The 16,594-nt window shown below is 37.3% G+C and overlaps 1 protein-coding gene across 1 annotated transcript; it reads left to right on the top strand.

Moving 5' to 3' along the window:
* Positions 1-218: 218 nt before the first annotated feature.
* LOC143853923 ((-)-germacrene D synthase-like) lies at positions 219-6,694 on the top strand. Its single transcript, XM_077363617.1, has 3 exons — positions 219-256; positions 360-498; positions 6,398-6,694. The coding sequence occupies exons 1-3, from the start codon at positions 219-221 to the stop codon at positions 6,692-6,694; spliced, it is 474 nt and encodes a 157-aa protein (XP_077219732.1).
* The last annotated feature ends 9,900 nt before the right edge of the window (positions 6,695-16,594 follow it).

Here is a 16,594-nt window from a genome sequence, read left to right on the forward strand (position 1 = left end):
TGATTAACGTGGGCTATATTGATATATCTTACAGGTGGTGGAAGGAAACAAATCTTATAGAAAACATGCCTTTTGCTAGGGATAGATTAGTAGAAGTATACTTTTTTTGGTCGAATGGAGTGGATTTTGAACCACAATATTCCCGATCTAGAATGTGGATTATCAAAATTTTATCCTTGATATCAGTGATTGATGACTTTTATGATGTGTACGGTACAATGGAGGAACGACGATTCTTTACTGATGCAATTGATAGGTACTTGGACTACCTTTATCTTTTATTTCTAATGCTATTATTAGACATCACTTTTTGGTTCCATGGTCAAGAGTTGAGAATGTTAATGGCTAATTAATTTCAGGTGGGATGTTGAGGCTATAGATCATGTTCCCAAATACATGGAAGGATGTTATCTTGAGCTCTTGATTATTGTCAAGGAAATAGAAGAGAAACTCATTGTAGAAGGAAGCTCCTATCTCGTACCATACTTAATAGAAGGAGTAAGACCTCCAAATCGACATAATGTTTGAGATATATATCTTATGAATATTGAAATTTTTATGGGAAGATAACCTTGTTGTTCTTTCTTTATGGTAATAGTTATTTTCTAATATTACAGTTGAACGACTTCATTTTGTTGTAGATTGAAGGTTTAATAAGAGCATACTTTACTGAAGCTTAATGGCAGAGCAAGGGATATATACCTCTATTCAATGAGCATTGAAGAATCTCATTGATCAGCTGTGGTTATCCTATGCTCACTATCCTTAGTTTTGTTGGGATGGGTGAAATAGCAACAAAGGATGAATTTGATTGGACAAACAGAGGACCTAAGGTCGTTATGGATGCATGTAAGCCCAATGGTTTTTACCTTGGCATTCCCATCTTGTTTTGATGATTCCAATACACAAGTGATCATTTATCACTAATGTGTTTGTTTGTCTAAGTTGTAGATCTTGATAAAGTAAGATCAAGGATGCTTGGATTGAAGGCCAAGAAGCCCACATTGGACCACTAATTGGAAGGCCAAAGTCATCAAGCAAGAAGTCATGAAGACTTGAAGACATGAAGAAATTAATATTGAAGACCATTTCTTAAATGTAATTGATCCAAACCTAGATTAGGTTTTTAGAGGCATGATTAAAGTAATCTCACACACCCTAAATAAACAAGTGATTGTACTTGTGGAGTTCCAACACCTTGGAACCCTCATAGCAATCCCATCTTGATTGAGAACTGGAAGCCCAAAAACAGAATTGAAAATCTGCTCTGCATAGGCTTCTCGGAACTCCGAGAGGTTTTCTCGGAACTCCGAGAATTCTCGAAACTCCGAGAATTATTCTCGGAACTCCGAGAAATGGTCCAGTAGACTTTTTCCAATTTCTGTGAGGCTTCTCGGAACTCCGAGATTTTTTCTCGGAACTCCGAGAATTCTCGGAACTCCGAGAATTATTCTCGGAACTCCGAGAACACTCCAACGGTCTGAAAAAGAGCCGTTTGGAATTTTGCTGGAATTACCTCAATGCCATTGAACGGTCATATTTTGGTTTTCCTATAAATATGGGTGTTCTAAACATACACACCATCAATCCTAACACTCTTAAACTTCATTTGAATACCCAAGAGTGAATCAAGCTTCAATTGTGCCTCTCATCACCAACTCTAGGATTTGGATCATAGGCTCTCAATTGTACATCTTTTGTAACCCTTGTGAAGGGATCTTTTAGTTCTTTCTTTCATCTTTTAAGATTTGTATTCGGGCGAGTATTCGGAGAAGCGGAGCCCTTTTTCTCCGTGGTGAGGATTGCCACCAAGGTTAAAGCAATTGTAATTGGCACCGATCTTCGCCAAGGTTAAGAAGATCAAATAGTGAAGCCATCAACGGGTTTGGTTGGTGGAGTGGAGTAGGCCTCGGGTTTGAGGACCGAACCACTTTAAATCTCGGGTGCACTCTTTCTATCTCTTTGCTCTTTCATTTGCATTGCACCATTAGATTTAACTTGTATGCTTAAAATATTATTTTTGATCTCTTAATCGGTTTAAGTTTTTCAAATTGGTAAATTCTAGTTTTCTTAAACAACCGTATTCTCCCTCCTCATAGTTGCCATTTCTATTATAACTTGGGACCCCCTATATCGGATTTTCACTTGGTATCAGAGCCTTGGCTCTTAAAAGATTTTAAAATTTTTGTGAAAGTTATTTCAAAATCTAACTAGGGAAAGATTTTATTTGGGAACTTCTAATTGTGAAATGGCACACCAAATTGGAACCGGACTTCCGGAAGGCCATTCCACAACTAGACCTCCTTTCTTCAATGGGTCAAACTATGGACATTGGAAAACAAGGATGCGCATCTATCTTCTTTCGATAGATGTGGAACTTTGGTACATTGTTGAAAATGGATACAATGTACCTTCCAATCCTTTTGAAGAATGGAATGTGGTAGAGAAAAGGCAAGCTAATTTGAACTACAAAGCAATAAATTCCTTGTTTTGTGCCTTAGCTACCGATGAGTTTAATAGAGTTGCTCTTTTTGATTCCGCCAAGACTATTTGGGATACCCTTGCAACTACCCATGAGGGAACATCACAAGTCAAGGATTCCAAAATAAACTTGTTAAAGAGCAAGTATGAAATGTTTAGAATGAGTCCAAACGAGAGTATTTCGGAAATGTATACTCGTTTTTCTATAATTTCTAACGAACTAGCTAATCTTGGTAAATCTTATCCTAACGATGAGCTTGTGAGTAAGTTACTTAGGTCTCTTCCTCCACATTGGGATCCAAAGGTGACCGCGATTCAAGAGTCAAAAAATCTCAAGACGCTAACCATAGAGGAGCTTGTAGGATCTCTCATCACCCATGAGATGCTCCTTACTAGCCGACAAGAGGAAAAGAAGCCAAAGGAGAAGGAGAGGGAATTTAGATCCCTAGCACTCAAGGCTTCCAAGGAAGACTCATCAAGTGAAGCGGATAGTGACGAAGAAGAAGCTTTACGAAGATTTAAGAGCTTGTGGAGAAAGAAGCATAAGAAAGATAAGAAGAAGAAAGAGGAAAGTGATGTTGAAAGAGCCTTAAGATGCTTCAATTGCAAGAAGATTGGACACAAAAGACCGGATTGTCCACTTCTAAAATCAACTTCCTCTAAGTACAAGGGTAAGAAGGATTGGAAGAAGCATAAGGCTCTTGCCGCCGGTTGGGATGCGTTAAGCACATCGGGCAAAAGCTCAAGTGAAGGGGAAGAAAATAAAAAAGATGATCTTTGCTTCATGACAATCACCCATGAAGTTGAGGTAAACTCTAACCCCTCATATTCTTCATCTAGTAGTAAAAGTGACAGCATACCTTATGATGAATTATGTGAAACCTTGCATACCCAAATTTCCAAAAACAAAGTTCTTAAAAAATCCATTTTAAAGTTAGAAAAAGAACTTGATTTTTTGAAAAGTGATTTATCTTCTTCCATATCTCAAGAACAAGTTACACTTGAAAATCATAAACTTGAGATTAATACCCTTAAGGGTAGCTTGGATGAGAAAACTTGCCAACTTTTAAAAATTCAAAATATGGCAAGCTCCTCCAATTCTTATGAAGATGAAAGAAATGAGCTTTTAGTTCAAACATCCCATCTTCATAATGAAAATGAAAGACTTAGATTATGTTTACATGGATTTCTAAATGGAAATAAAATTATTGACATAATCCTAAGTAAAACTAGTCTTAGACCTCAACATGCTTATCATGATAGGACTAGTGTATCTAACCCTCTTGTTAGATGCCATTTTTGTGGAATGAATGGTCATTACCAATTCCAATGTGCATCCAAGAGTAGGGCTAGATGTGGGACCAAGAAATCTTGGGTTCCCAAAACCCCCATATGATGATATTCATATTGTGTAGATTAGGGGTTTTTGAACTTAAAATTGAATATATTTCATTTGTATGTTTTGTTTGATAACCCCTCTTGTATTGTAAACTTATTTTAACTAGGGGGAGTTAAAATTGAATTTTTCTTTGAAAAAGGGGGAGCTTTAAATTTGTAAATTTTAAACCCTTGTTTTTCTTACCCCTTCTTTTTGTTGATGACAAAGGGGGAGAAGAATCTAGAGTAAAGTCTCTAGTGTAAGAAAAATGTGAAAAGAGTATATGCTTTGATTTGTAAATCTCTTGTGCTTGTCATCATCAAAAAGGGGGAGATTGTAAGCCCAATGGTTTTTACCTTGGCATTCCCATCTTGTTTTGATGATTCCAATACACAAGTGATCATTTATCACTAATGTGTTTGTTTGTCTAAGTTGTAGATCTTGATAAAGTAAGATCAAGGATGCTTGGATTGAAGGCCAAGAAGCCCACATTGGACCACTAATTGGAAGGCCAAAGTCATCAAGCAAGAAGTCATGAAGACTTGAAGACATGAAGAAATTAATATTGAAGACCATTTCTTAAATGTAATTGATCCAAACCTAGATTAGGTTTTTAGAGGCATGATTAAAGTAATCTCACACACCCTAAATAAACAAGTGATTGTACTTGTGGAGTTCCAACACCTTGGAACCCTCATAGCAATCCCATCTTGATTGAGAACTGGAAGCCCAAAAACAGAATTGAAAATCTGCTCTGCATAGGCTTCTCGGAACTCCGAGAGGTTTTCTCGGAACTCCGAGAATTCTCGGAACTCCGAGAATTATTCTCGGAACTCCGAGAAATGGTCCAGTAGACTTTTTCCAATTTCTGTGAGGCTTCTCGGAACTCCGAGATTTTTTCTCGGAACTCCGAGAATTCTCGGAACTCCGAGAATTATTCTCGGAACTCCGAGAACACTCCAACGGTCTGAAAAAGAGCCGTTTGGAATTTTGCTGGAATTACCTCAATGCCATTGAACGGTCATATTTTGGTTTTCCTATAAATATGGGTGTTCTAAACATACACACCATCAATCCTAACACTCTTAAACTTCATTTGAATACCCAAGAGTGAATCAAGCTTCAATTGTGCCTCTCATCACCAACTCTAGGATTTGGATCATAGGCTCTCAATTGTACATCTTTTGTAACCCTTGTGAAGGGATCTTTTAGTTCTTTCTTTCATCTTTTAAGATTTGTATTCGGGCGAGTATTCGGAGAAGCGGAGCCCTTTTTCTCCGTGGTGAGGATTGCCACCAAGGTTAAAGCAATTGTAATTGGCACCGATCTTCGCCAAGGTTAAGAAGATCAAATAGTGAAGCCATCAACGGGTTTGGTTGGTGGAGTGGAGTAGGCCTCAAGTTTGAGGACCGAACCACTTTAAATCTCGGGTGCACTCTTTCTATCTCTTTGCTCTTTCATTTGCATTGCACCATTAGATTTAACTTGTATGCTTAAAATATTATTTTTGATCTCTTAATCGGTTTAAGTTTTTCAAATTGGTAAATTCTAGTTTTCTTAAACAACCGTATTCTCCCTCCTCATAGTTGCCATTTCTATTATAACTTGGGACCCCCTATATCGGATTTTCAATGCATCACTCGTTTGTCGACTCCGTGATGACATCGTGGGAAACAAGGTAGGAAGCTAAACTATGTTGCATCAGTATGGATACGAGTGTCAGAATCTGACATGGGTATCGATTGTCAGATTCGGCAAATCTCAAAAAGATGGATTCATGGATTCGCTAGATGTAATTAATTAAGGAATTTTAATTATAATAAATAATATATTAAATTTTTAGTAGGTTGTGTAAGTATAATATTTTATTTTCAAATAAAAATATAAAAACACTTACTATTAGGATGGATAAAATTTAAAACATGCAGTAGTTGTATGGTTATGGTAGCAATATTCAGTAAAAAAATAATTAAACCAGAAGTGTCTCTGTGAATCCTAAAGTATGAGAATCTGAGATGTATCCAACACGGATTCTTCAGCCACTCAGAAGAATCCATGTAACATTGATGCTGAATAATACGCACCCCTAAAACGAACTTGCCGTTCAAGCATGCATCGCCTTACTCTAGGGAAAACAACTTGGCTTTCTGACCACATATTTTTTTTATTAGAAAATCCTTGCTCTTACTTGATATTCTTCTCAAATTTCTCTTACTATCAAGATTTATAAAATTACTCACTTAAACAAACTAACTATGTACCATCTATTAGAAATTACTAGCTCTACTACAGCTTAAAACTACTGCTACGAAACAAAGGTGTTTAACCTATAATATAATTAGAAGGGATTTTTTTGTGTTATGTATTATCCATTACATTATGGTTTAAAGATATCTTTCAAAACCTTAAAAAACAAAAAAAGAAATCAACACAGCAAAAGCATCAACTAATTATGTTACATGAGATAAAAAGATAAAATACCTAACTATTTTCTAAGTTAACTTTAACAATAATGTTTTGTATCATTAACATTTGCAGTTTGAACAAGAACGGAGGCATGTTGCATCAACGATCCAATGTTATGTGAAAGAGTATGGGGCCTCAGAGAAGGAGGTGGGCGAAAAGCCGGAAGAAATTATTATGATTGCATGGAAAGACATAAATCAAGCATACCTTGAACTCCCTGTCGCTCATACTCTCCTTATGCGAGTCGTCAATCTCACACGTGTGATGAAAGTACTATACCAATACAATGATGGATACACATTTTCAAGTGGCAAGACCAAAGAGCGGATCAAGTCATTGTTTGTTGATCCCATTCCCCTACAGGAATAGATGTGGCTTAATAAGTTAAGACTCAGGGGTCGGATGTGTATGAATTAGTGATTTATCATATTATTATTGTTGGATATAATATATGATAAGGGTACTAATACCTTGTATTTACTATGCTGTTTGAATGAGTTTTATGTTTTAGTACCAAATTGCTTACTTTTTTAGAGTGACCTAATCAACATATCTATAATAGAGCTCAATGTGAAGAGAATAAATGAATACATTTACAACGACACAAATATTATGCATCAAAGCACAATTTTAATAGCTCACAATAAATCAAATACCATCATATACATACTATCCCTCAGGCCTTTGTATTCGCAGAAGTAATTACTAAAATGAGAAGTCAGAGGAATGTTAGACTCACAGGAGGCCTTGCAAAAAAACTAGGAAAGGGCGCTCTCATTGGTCAAAATCCCTTTATGATAGTTATTCTGTGATTTTCTTCGACATCCTAAATAGCTTTTGACCAATGAAGGCGCCCTTTCCTAGTCTTTTTTCAAGGGCTCCTGTGAGTCTGGCATTCCTCTGAGAAGTCAAGATCTTTTTAGAAAAAGGGTATATTTCTCATCAGTGTTCATAAAGATCCAATAGTTTTATGTGTGGTACCCTTTTGAAAACAAAGTGCAAATAATCTCAATGAAGAATTGGATGGACCTCGGCATACGTAGCACAAGCATTGTCACAATATAAACTAGTTGAAATCTAACAGCAATACCAAAAATATTTAAAAAATGATAGATTCATATAAAATTCGTAGGGCATTCTATCACAAAACTAGATTGTTTGGTTGTGGGTTGCTTCTTAGAATACCTACAAACCATAATAAAGAAAATAAAATCTTAAAATTTATGATCCAATCTCATTTTACAGGGAAACCTATATTCAACGTTATAAAATTACTTAAATTGAAAATCAGATCCTGTTGAAAAGTGAAACCATGTCAAAAGAACGTTGTCTTTATATAGTATTCTTACTTCTACAATGAGTTGAACCTAAGTAGTAACATGCATGAACTCAAACTAAGTGTTTATGAGCTTATTATATCATGAAAACAAAGACAAACTTGGATTGAGGAAATAACCCGGTCCTGTACGGTGTTAGAAAGTAATTTGCTTCTACTATATTTGTTCTTTATTTCTCAAAAATTCTACATACGGAAAAAACACCATTATGAAAAATAGTGAAAATCCCTAGAATTGGTCATATACACTTGAGAAAGAATGATGACAATGAAATGTAGGAGAAGGAGACAACCGTCAAAATTAAAACAAATCATCAACAACACAAAATACGTTGGTATTTATGAATTTTGCACCCAATGAATATTTAATTATTATCACAACAAGGTTTAATGTAGGATGTATCCTGCTAGTAGAGCAACACCATGACACTGATAGCCGCAAGTCATTCTACTAACTATGATGATGTTGAGAGAGTGACCATTTTTCACACACTCACATTCATACTAAGGATCTCCACTTTAGTAATTGCGAAGTAACCATACAAAGTTGAGGTTCAACAAGTGAGAGTTTAACTATGATGACATGTTCGATATCATTCCTAACTGTGAATCTTTTTCGATTTGAAAGGAAATGAACACTATCTACACATTGTTTGTATAGTCGTAAACAAGAAAAAAGCCAGGGATGTGGTAGAGACCACATACCCATGGGCTCAGCCCCGTAAGCATGCAAGGGTCTCAACTTGCACTTCAAACCTTATATAATAGAACAATTCTATATAACGTTGATAAACTCCAATTTTCATAATAAGGTTAAAGATATCCATAAATCCATAATCTCAAACCACTCCTTAATAATATAAAATATATTATGGACTACCCAAATGGGGATATTAAAATATTCAAAGTAAGTACTTAATCAATGAACCTAAATCAATGATAACAAATGATGTGTTCGGTAATCATTAAATTACCGCATTCTCCTCTTTTTTAAGCGTCAAGAATGAGAAAACGCAAAAATATCTCAAAATATCTTGTTCAGCAATCCGGCCCGCTAAGGCCGTTTCTAAACTTTTGCCTTCTTTTTAGGCTAAAAGCAAGGATTTTTTGGAGCGACTAACAGTCACTTCCAAGATTCTCATCAATCCGTTTCTCACTTGTTTAACTGGGCGAGAATGAGAAGCTTTGTCGAACATGCCCAAAGTTTCTCCAGCTTCTAGGAATCTAACCCAACTGAATATCTGAAGGAAGGGAAATATACGGAGCTACGGTCTTTACTATTCTCGTATTTATTGTGGCACCCCTTTGAATCCCCAAAGGCCCAAACCTAATCGTATCACATCCTCCACTATTTATTTCACATTTTCTGCCTTATTCTTTGCATTTTCGCTGCCCATCCGAACTCCAGTCTCTCTATCAATTTCATATTCTATACTACCCATAAAAAAAAATTCATATTATTTACTAGTATTTTATTACTTAAGTATTTAAAGTTATCACCATTATCAATCTAGTAACTACGATATTGGTTCGTTCGGTGGAAAATAATTTTTTTTTATTTCACGCACCCAAGCTTCTGCCGCGCAATCTTGCTCCACCACCAACTTTCAATGGTATCAGTGCCGATGGTTACTTAGATTGGTTAATTTCCAATCAATGATAGAGCATGGTTTTTACCGGTGCGCTTGGAGCCCATTCTCGGTTATCAGAGATTGAATATTGTTTATGTTTCCTATTTTAAATTGAAATTGTGTTCAAAGAATTTTGGTTTTTGGTCGACGGAATTTCGAGCGATCCATTGGGATTATTGGATTCCTCGCGTTGACTAAAATCAAACGAGTAAAAATCCAATGGTTGGATCAAAAGTTATGGTGAAAACTAGAAAAACTCGAAAAAGAAACAAAAATAAGTTTTTTGGACTCAGTCGACCGAGGGGACCTTCGGCCGACCTAAGATGGATTCGGTCAACCGAAGCCCAGGCTTTGGTTGTTTTAATTTCTTGTCCGAAAAGGGGTGCACTCTCATAACCTCCTTTTCTTTTCACGGACCCCTTTTTCGATCGTCTTGTTGAAGATTTATGTAGATCTTTCTTTTCTTCACCCTTCATTCCTTGAAGGGTTGAATACACCAAACTATAATTTTGCTTCTCTCTTTCCTTCCTTGTTTCTGCTCTTTGTAAACAGGCAGTAGCAAAAACTAACCCACATGGCTCTTTTTTATGGTTTGGATCAGTGTTTGATTTTTTTTGCCACTAAATGTAGGGGTGTTGCAAGTTGGGGAAGAAAAGGAAATGGTGGTTCAGCAAGAGTGATGGAAGAAAAGGAAATGGTGGTTCAACAAGAGTGACGGTTGAATGTATGATTTCTCTCTCTATCTCTCTCCGGAATGTATGCTCTAGTTCGGCAAAGCTATTGCATCCTTGAACGGTTATTTTCCAGTTGGCAAATCGCATGAGTAGAGGCCACTTCTGCTAGGATGTTTATCATACGTTTTTATCAGCCAAGTAGTGTTGCCGGGGATTCCAGCCAATGCCGGCTGGAATCCTTTCTCGGCGAAGTCACTGTCGTTTCCATATTGTTATTTTTTTCCCATCAGCAGCTCGTCGGAAAGCCAAAGCCAAAGCCAAAGCCGATCGGTCCAAAACTTGCCGCTACAATCGGCTGTAGCTGCAAGAACATGTGCTGTTTTTTTAGTTTCCAGAAGAAAGAGGGCACTCTTGGGGAGAGAATGTGAACCATATGTTTTAAAGGCAATATTGGTAATAATTCTTTCAAAAATAATAAATATTAATGACAAATTTTTTCCATCGCTAAAAACTAAAATAAATTTATTTTTAAATTTTATTAAAAAATACTTATTAGTGACTGTTTTTTTCCATTTCCATTTCCATGAATTTCCATTGCAATTTATGGTGACAGATTTTGTGCGGACGCAAAATGGGGGTTTTCTTGTACTAAGAGTATTTGTGCTATTGTGACCTATTAGAATAATTGTGATTTTATACTTAATATCTCTATTAGAGTAAAGATAATCTATGATAGCCCAAATCAAGTATGTTATCACAGTATTCATTTGTTCTCTTCACAGTGAACTTTGCTATAGACATGTTCCGTAGGTCACTCAGTATTCAGTTTGGGACAAAACATACAATACATTCAGAGAAGATATTAAACAAGTACAAAATATTAGCAAGCCTATTGCATATTATACATCCAACAATTTAGACAACATAGTAAACACAAAGTGCTATTAACGCTAGAGGAATGATAGATGCAAGGGCTAAAGGAGGGCCTTGGAATACATCTATGTCATTAAGAGCAACCGAATTCAGTTTCTCAACTGAATTTAAAAATGACGTGGATCTATTCAAGGGCCCTTCTCCAGCCCTTGCATAAAGAGTGCCCGTGCATCTATCATCCCTATTAACGCTATTACATGTTACATATAACAATAATAAGATAATCAATATTGCTTTATTCAAGCACATCTAAACCATAAAAATAAGTAAACCGCATCTATTCTTAAAGGGCAATCGGATCAACAAACAACAAGGTGATACGCTCTTTGGTCTTGCCATTGGAAAAGGTGTATCCATCTTCATCTTTCTATAGTACTTCCATAACATGTGCGAGATTGACGATTCACATAAGAAGAGTAAGGGAGACAGGGCGGCCAAGGCATGCTTGATTTATGTCTTTCCATGCAATCACTATCAATTCTCGAAGCTTATCTCACGCCTCCTGCTCTGAGATGCCATGCTCCTTGACATAACATTGGATTGATGATGCAACATGCCCTCGTTCTTGTTCAAACTTCAAATGTTAATAATACATATAAATAGTGTTAAACTCAATCAAAAAGTAATTACATATTTTATCATCTTATTGTAACTTCGTTAGTTGATCCTTGCATTATGATTTTTCCTTCTTTTTTTTGGGTAAAAAAAGCTGTTTCTAAATGATAACCTAACGGCTGGACATAAAACACGACATAAAATACCATCTGACAAAGATATACGCAACAACCCTAAGTTTTATTTTAGTTGGATCAGTTGATTAACTTTAGTAGGTTTAGCAATCTCTGAAGAAATAATGGTAGTTAGTTGGTTAGCATAAGTAAGTTATTTTATTGAGAAAGTTGTTAGTTAATAAGATCGTCATTGTCACACTGCGGCCCCACTATGGAGATATTGTCCGGTTCTGGGCCGCAGCCCTCCCCGGTTTTGTTTCTCCGCAGAAAATGCGTCTACATAGGGAGAAGAGAAATCCACAGATATGGCCCAATAACTTGTCCTCCCTTTCTGATGTGGGATCTTTCAATCCACCCCCCTTAGGGTCCAGCACCCTCGCTAGTACACCGTACTGGATGGGCGGTCCCACTTTGATACCATTATGTCACTTCCCGACCCCACTGTGTAGATATTGTCTGGTTCTGGGTCATCTACGCTCCTCAGTTTTGTTTTTCAGCAGCACTAACCGTGCCCGACCCACTCCGCGGGGCCTGCCTCTTGGTGATGCTGAAAACGCATCTACACAGGGAAGGGGTCTACAACATATAACCTAGGAATTTAACGCCCCGACCAACCGTGTAGATATTGTCCGGTTCAAGGCCGCAACCCTCCCCGATTTTGTTTTTCCCACGGAAAATGCATCTACATAGGGAGAAGTTTTGTTTTCCAGCAGCACTAACCGTGCCTGACCTACTCCGCGGGGCCTGCCCCTTGGAGATGGTGAAAACGAGTCTACACAGGGAAGGGGGTCTACAACATATAACACAGAAACTTAACGCCCCTACCAACCGTGTAGATATTGTCCAGTTCTAGGCCGCAGCCCTCCCCGATTTTGTTTTTCCCACAAAAAATGCATCTACATAGGGAGAAGAGAAATCCACATATATAGCCCAATAACTTTTCCCTCCCTTTCCGATGTGGGAACTCACAATCCACCCCCATTAGGGCCTAGCGTCCTCACTGGCACACCGTACTGGATGGGAGGTTCTGCTTTGATACCATTATGTCACGCCCTAGCCCCACACCGTGTAGATATTGTCCGGTTCTGGGTCGCAACCCGCCCTGGTTTCATTTTTCCCACAGGAAAACGCATCTTCACAGGGAAGGGGGTCTACAACTTAAACCCAGGAACTTAAGGCCCCGACCAACCGTGTAGATATTGTCAGGTTCTAGGCCACAACCCTCCCTGATTTTTTTTCCACGGAAAATGCATCTACATAGGGAGAAGAGAAATTCACATATATAGCCCAATAACTTTTCCCTCCCTTTCCGATGTGGGATCTCACAGTCATGATACATGACAAGAATATCATAGTCGTTTTAAGGCTTCATCGTATTATTGCGTCCTCTTAGCCTATTTTATTTTCTCAATATTATTGTTTATCATCTCTATGTTTTCACATAAATCAACATTCTACCTTGTTTCCCACGATGTCATCTTGGAGACGGTTAACTAGTGATGCACCCATAACAACCTTTTGCTTGCCTAATAAAATGCCTCCTTTGTTTCAATTTCATCCATCCCAACAAAAGTGAGGATAGTAAGCATTGGGTAACCACAACTGATCAATGAGATGCTTAAATGCTCATTGAATAGAGGTACATATCCTTCTTATACCATTCAGTAAAGTGTGCTCTTGTTAAACCTTTAATCTGCGACAATAGCAAGCCGTACAACAATGATATTAGAAAATAACAATTATCATTGAAATGGAAAGACATGGTTATCTTCCCCTAACAACTCTAGGATGTTGATATTGGCACTACTATGTTTTAATAATTGCATGAGGGTAATGATAAATTTGCACCCCTTGTAGGATAATTCACACCCCTTTAACATGAATTGATGTTAAAAACGTTAAAGTCTACCACATACCCTCCTTTAAAGGGGTACGAACTATCCTCTAGAGGGGGTGTGGATTAATCATCACCCTTGCATAAAAATCAGGGTGTCTTTTCTTTTTTAATTGTTTTTGAGAGATTTTGAGAATCATTTAAATAATAAAAGACAAGATGAGTTTGTGCAATTCTCAAAACATGGTATTGCCAATATCAGTAGCCCAATTCATATGTTCATAATATGTGTCAAAATTTATGTATACTCAGATGACATACTCCTTCTATAAAGTAGTGTACACGATAGGACTGTCCTTCAGCTGCAAGCCCCTCTTCTAGTTCCTTGACATTATCCAAGAGAGCAAGGTAACACACTTTCATATATTTTGGAAGATGGACTCAATAGCCCACCTGAAATTAATTAGCCATTCACATTGTCAATACTTGACTAGTTAATGATTCCCACATGAAACTAAGAAGTTATTTTGTTACAAGATGTGGTGTCAGAATGTGAAGGGTCGTTGATTAAAGCATCAATTTCATGAGTTAAAAATAAGATTACCTCTCGATATGGTGAGTGATATTTTTCACTCACCATTCTAGCACAGTATCAGCAGTATAATACATTTGGTAATATTCTGCTCTTCTAGAGAGAGAGAGAGAGAGAGAGCATCTGGGGGTTATAGGATCCTATTATTATATGAGATGAGAATTCAAAGGAAGACTAAGGGCATGATTGTAACCCACAAAAAAAATATTTCATGGAATTTTTTTACCTAGAATAAGAGAGTAGGGTGGTGGGAGAAAGATAAATTTGAGGCGGTGTTGAGTGAGGAGAGCATGATTTGGTAATTATAAGCCCAAGGGTTCCCATGGGTCTAATCATTCACCTTACCTTCTTGTTTTGATGCTAGTAAACCAAATTGATTAGCATTTATGGACTAATGTGTTGCTTTGAAGTGTTGTGTTATATACAGGATTTTCATGTCATAATCGCCAATACACAACTCATTTCAACACATGACTTGCGGATCAAGAAGCAAAGGAACCAAGAGCCTGCACCTACAGTAAAGACATCCTCATTTGAAGATGTTCATGTCAAGAAGCTTGAATATGAAGATCCCACAAGTTCCTAGTAAGTGTCAAGAATGAGCTTGGAGTTGAACATGCCACGGTGACACCTTATGAACCATTCAACATACATTGAAGATTGGAGGGAGTCATAAGAGCCAAGACAAGTTCAAAATGTTCACTCAAGCCGAAGAAGTCCAAGGAAGTGCAATGGAGCCGATACAACCCAAGAAGACTCAACGATATCATTTTTAGAATGTATTTAAAGTCCTCTTGATTTTATGTAAAATTTCACTTTCAATAGGTTTTCAAATGATTTTCATACCTAAATTTTTACATCTTTCGAAATCATCAAAACACCTAAAAATATTTTTGAAAACTTAGGACTTAAGCCCAAAGACCATGGCCCAAAAGCCCTGATTTTTAAAGTTAAAATAGAATTTTACATGGGGCCGGTCGACTGGGGTATACCGGGCGACAGCGGCAAGCTTGCTGGAATTCCAGCACTTGCGAAAAAATAGCGGGCCGGTCAACCAGGTTAGGCCGGGCGACCGCGGAATGAGTTCTGTTGAAACAGACCTATTCTAGCATGGTTTGGGCCGGGCGACCGTCGTGGGTCAATCGACTGCGGATAGGTTTATGAGCCAATTTTTTAAGCAAACAGGTAGCCCTCGTCAGGCGACCGCCATGGGCTGGTCGACGACGATGCTAAGAAATTTGAAAATAAAAAAGGGCGCCCGATAAGAGCGGGCAACTGCTGAGTCCCGGTCGACCACGATGGTCGGGCAAAGTAGACGTTGGGGCTTGCGCATGTTGACTTTTTCAACCCTGTTTTTTACAGTTTTACCCCCAAACTGTCATATTTTCAGATACACTATATATACATCATATAAACCTATCTAATCAAGCTTTTGAACATTTTAGAAAGATCGAATCCCATTTTCCTTTGAGCTAAAACCTTCTATCAAAAGCTAAACCTCTTTGAACTTGATATTTACATTTTATCAAGAGGAACTCCTTAGGATTTACATTTGTATCTTACCTTGGAGTGTTTGTGAGCAACAAAGTTTGTAATCTGCCTATCAAGAGGCAAGAGAGTTCTTTTATTTTTTGATTTTCTTCATTGTACTCGAGGGTTTACTCTTCGGCCCGTTAAGAGGGTGTGACCCCTCGGCAACGCTTAGTGCAGAAAGGATTTGTTCCCTTTGGAGATTGGAGGAGTTGGGTGTACAGCTTCCAGATTCGCCCTTTGAAGAATCTCAATATTTTAGTGGAGCGCCCCAAGGAGGTAAACTTACAAGAGTAGAGTAGGTCTTGTGATAGACTGAACCTATAAATCTTGTGCCTTGTGGATGCTTTCTCTCATTCTTTCCTTTGCACATTGTGGTGTTTAGTAAACTCTACAATTTTCTTGTATTTATTCTTTAATAAAACAAGGGTTAGAGTATATAGGCTTAAAGTAACATCTAAACCCTAGATTTCATTATATTGATTATTTGAACAAGGGTTAGACTAATTAATGCTTAATTAGAAAATTAATTTTAATAATCCACCTAATTAAGCCAAGAATTTTTAATTGAACAATTCACCCCCCTCTTGGGTTGTCACACCTGTATTTCATTTGGTATCAGAGGTAAGGATCTTAAAGAGATTTTTAAATTTAAAATCTACATGAGAAAGATCCGTGACAATCCAAATGGATTTTGAGTAAGGCCAATCCGCTCTAATTCCTCCATTTTTTTATGGAACGAATTTTGGAGCTTGGAAAGTAAAAATTTTAGCTTATATCAAATCCGTAGATTATGACATGTTAGATGTCATTGAAAGGGGATTTTCTATTTCAAGGAAATGTAGTAAAAATGATTTAAAATTATTTTCCTTGAACTCAAAAGCAATGATTTTATTGTGTTGTGGTTTAACTCCAAGCATCTTTGAGAAAATTTCAACATGTTTAAATGCAAAAGACATTTGGACCACACTTGAAAATATTTTTGAGAAAAATGTTTGTCTCTCTTCG

Source organism: Tasmannia lanceolata, unplaced genomic scaffold (assembly GCF_043159265.1).
Source record: "Tasmannia lanceolata isolate RefF3 unplaced genomic scaffold, GAP_Taslan_0.1 ptg000020l, whole genome shotgun sequence".
NCBI lineage: Eukaryota > Viridiplantae > Streptophyta > Magnoliopsida > Canellales > Winteraceae > Tasmannia > Tasmannia lanceolata.

Bases quoted from the DNA above. Each gene is read 5' to 3' on its own strand.
- LOC143853923 (XM_077363617.1), top strand. From the start codon at position 219: ATGGAGGAACGACGATTCTTTACTGATGCAATTGATAG. The intron at 257-359 runs GTACTTGGACTA...AATTAATTTCAG, and splicing joins TTTACTGATGCAATTGATAG to GTGGGATGTTGAGGCTATAG. The intron at 499-6,397 runs GTAAGACCTCCA...TAACATTTGCAG, and splicing joins TACCATACTTAATAGAAGGA to TTTGAACAAGAACGGAGGCA.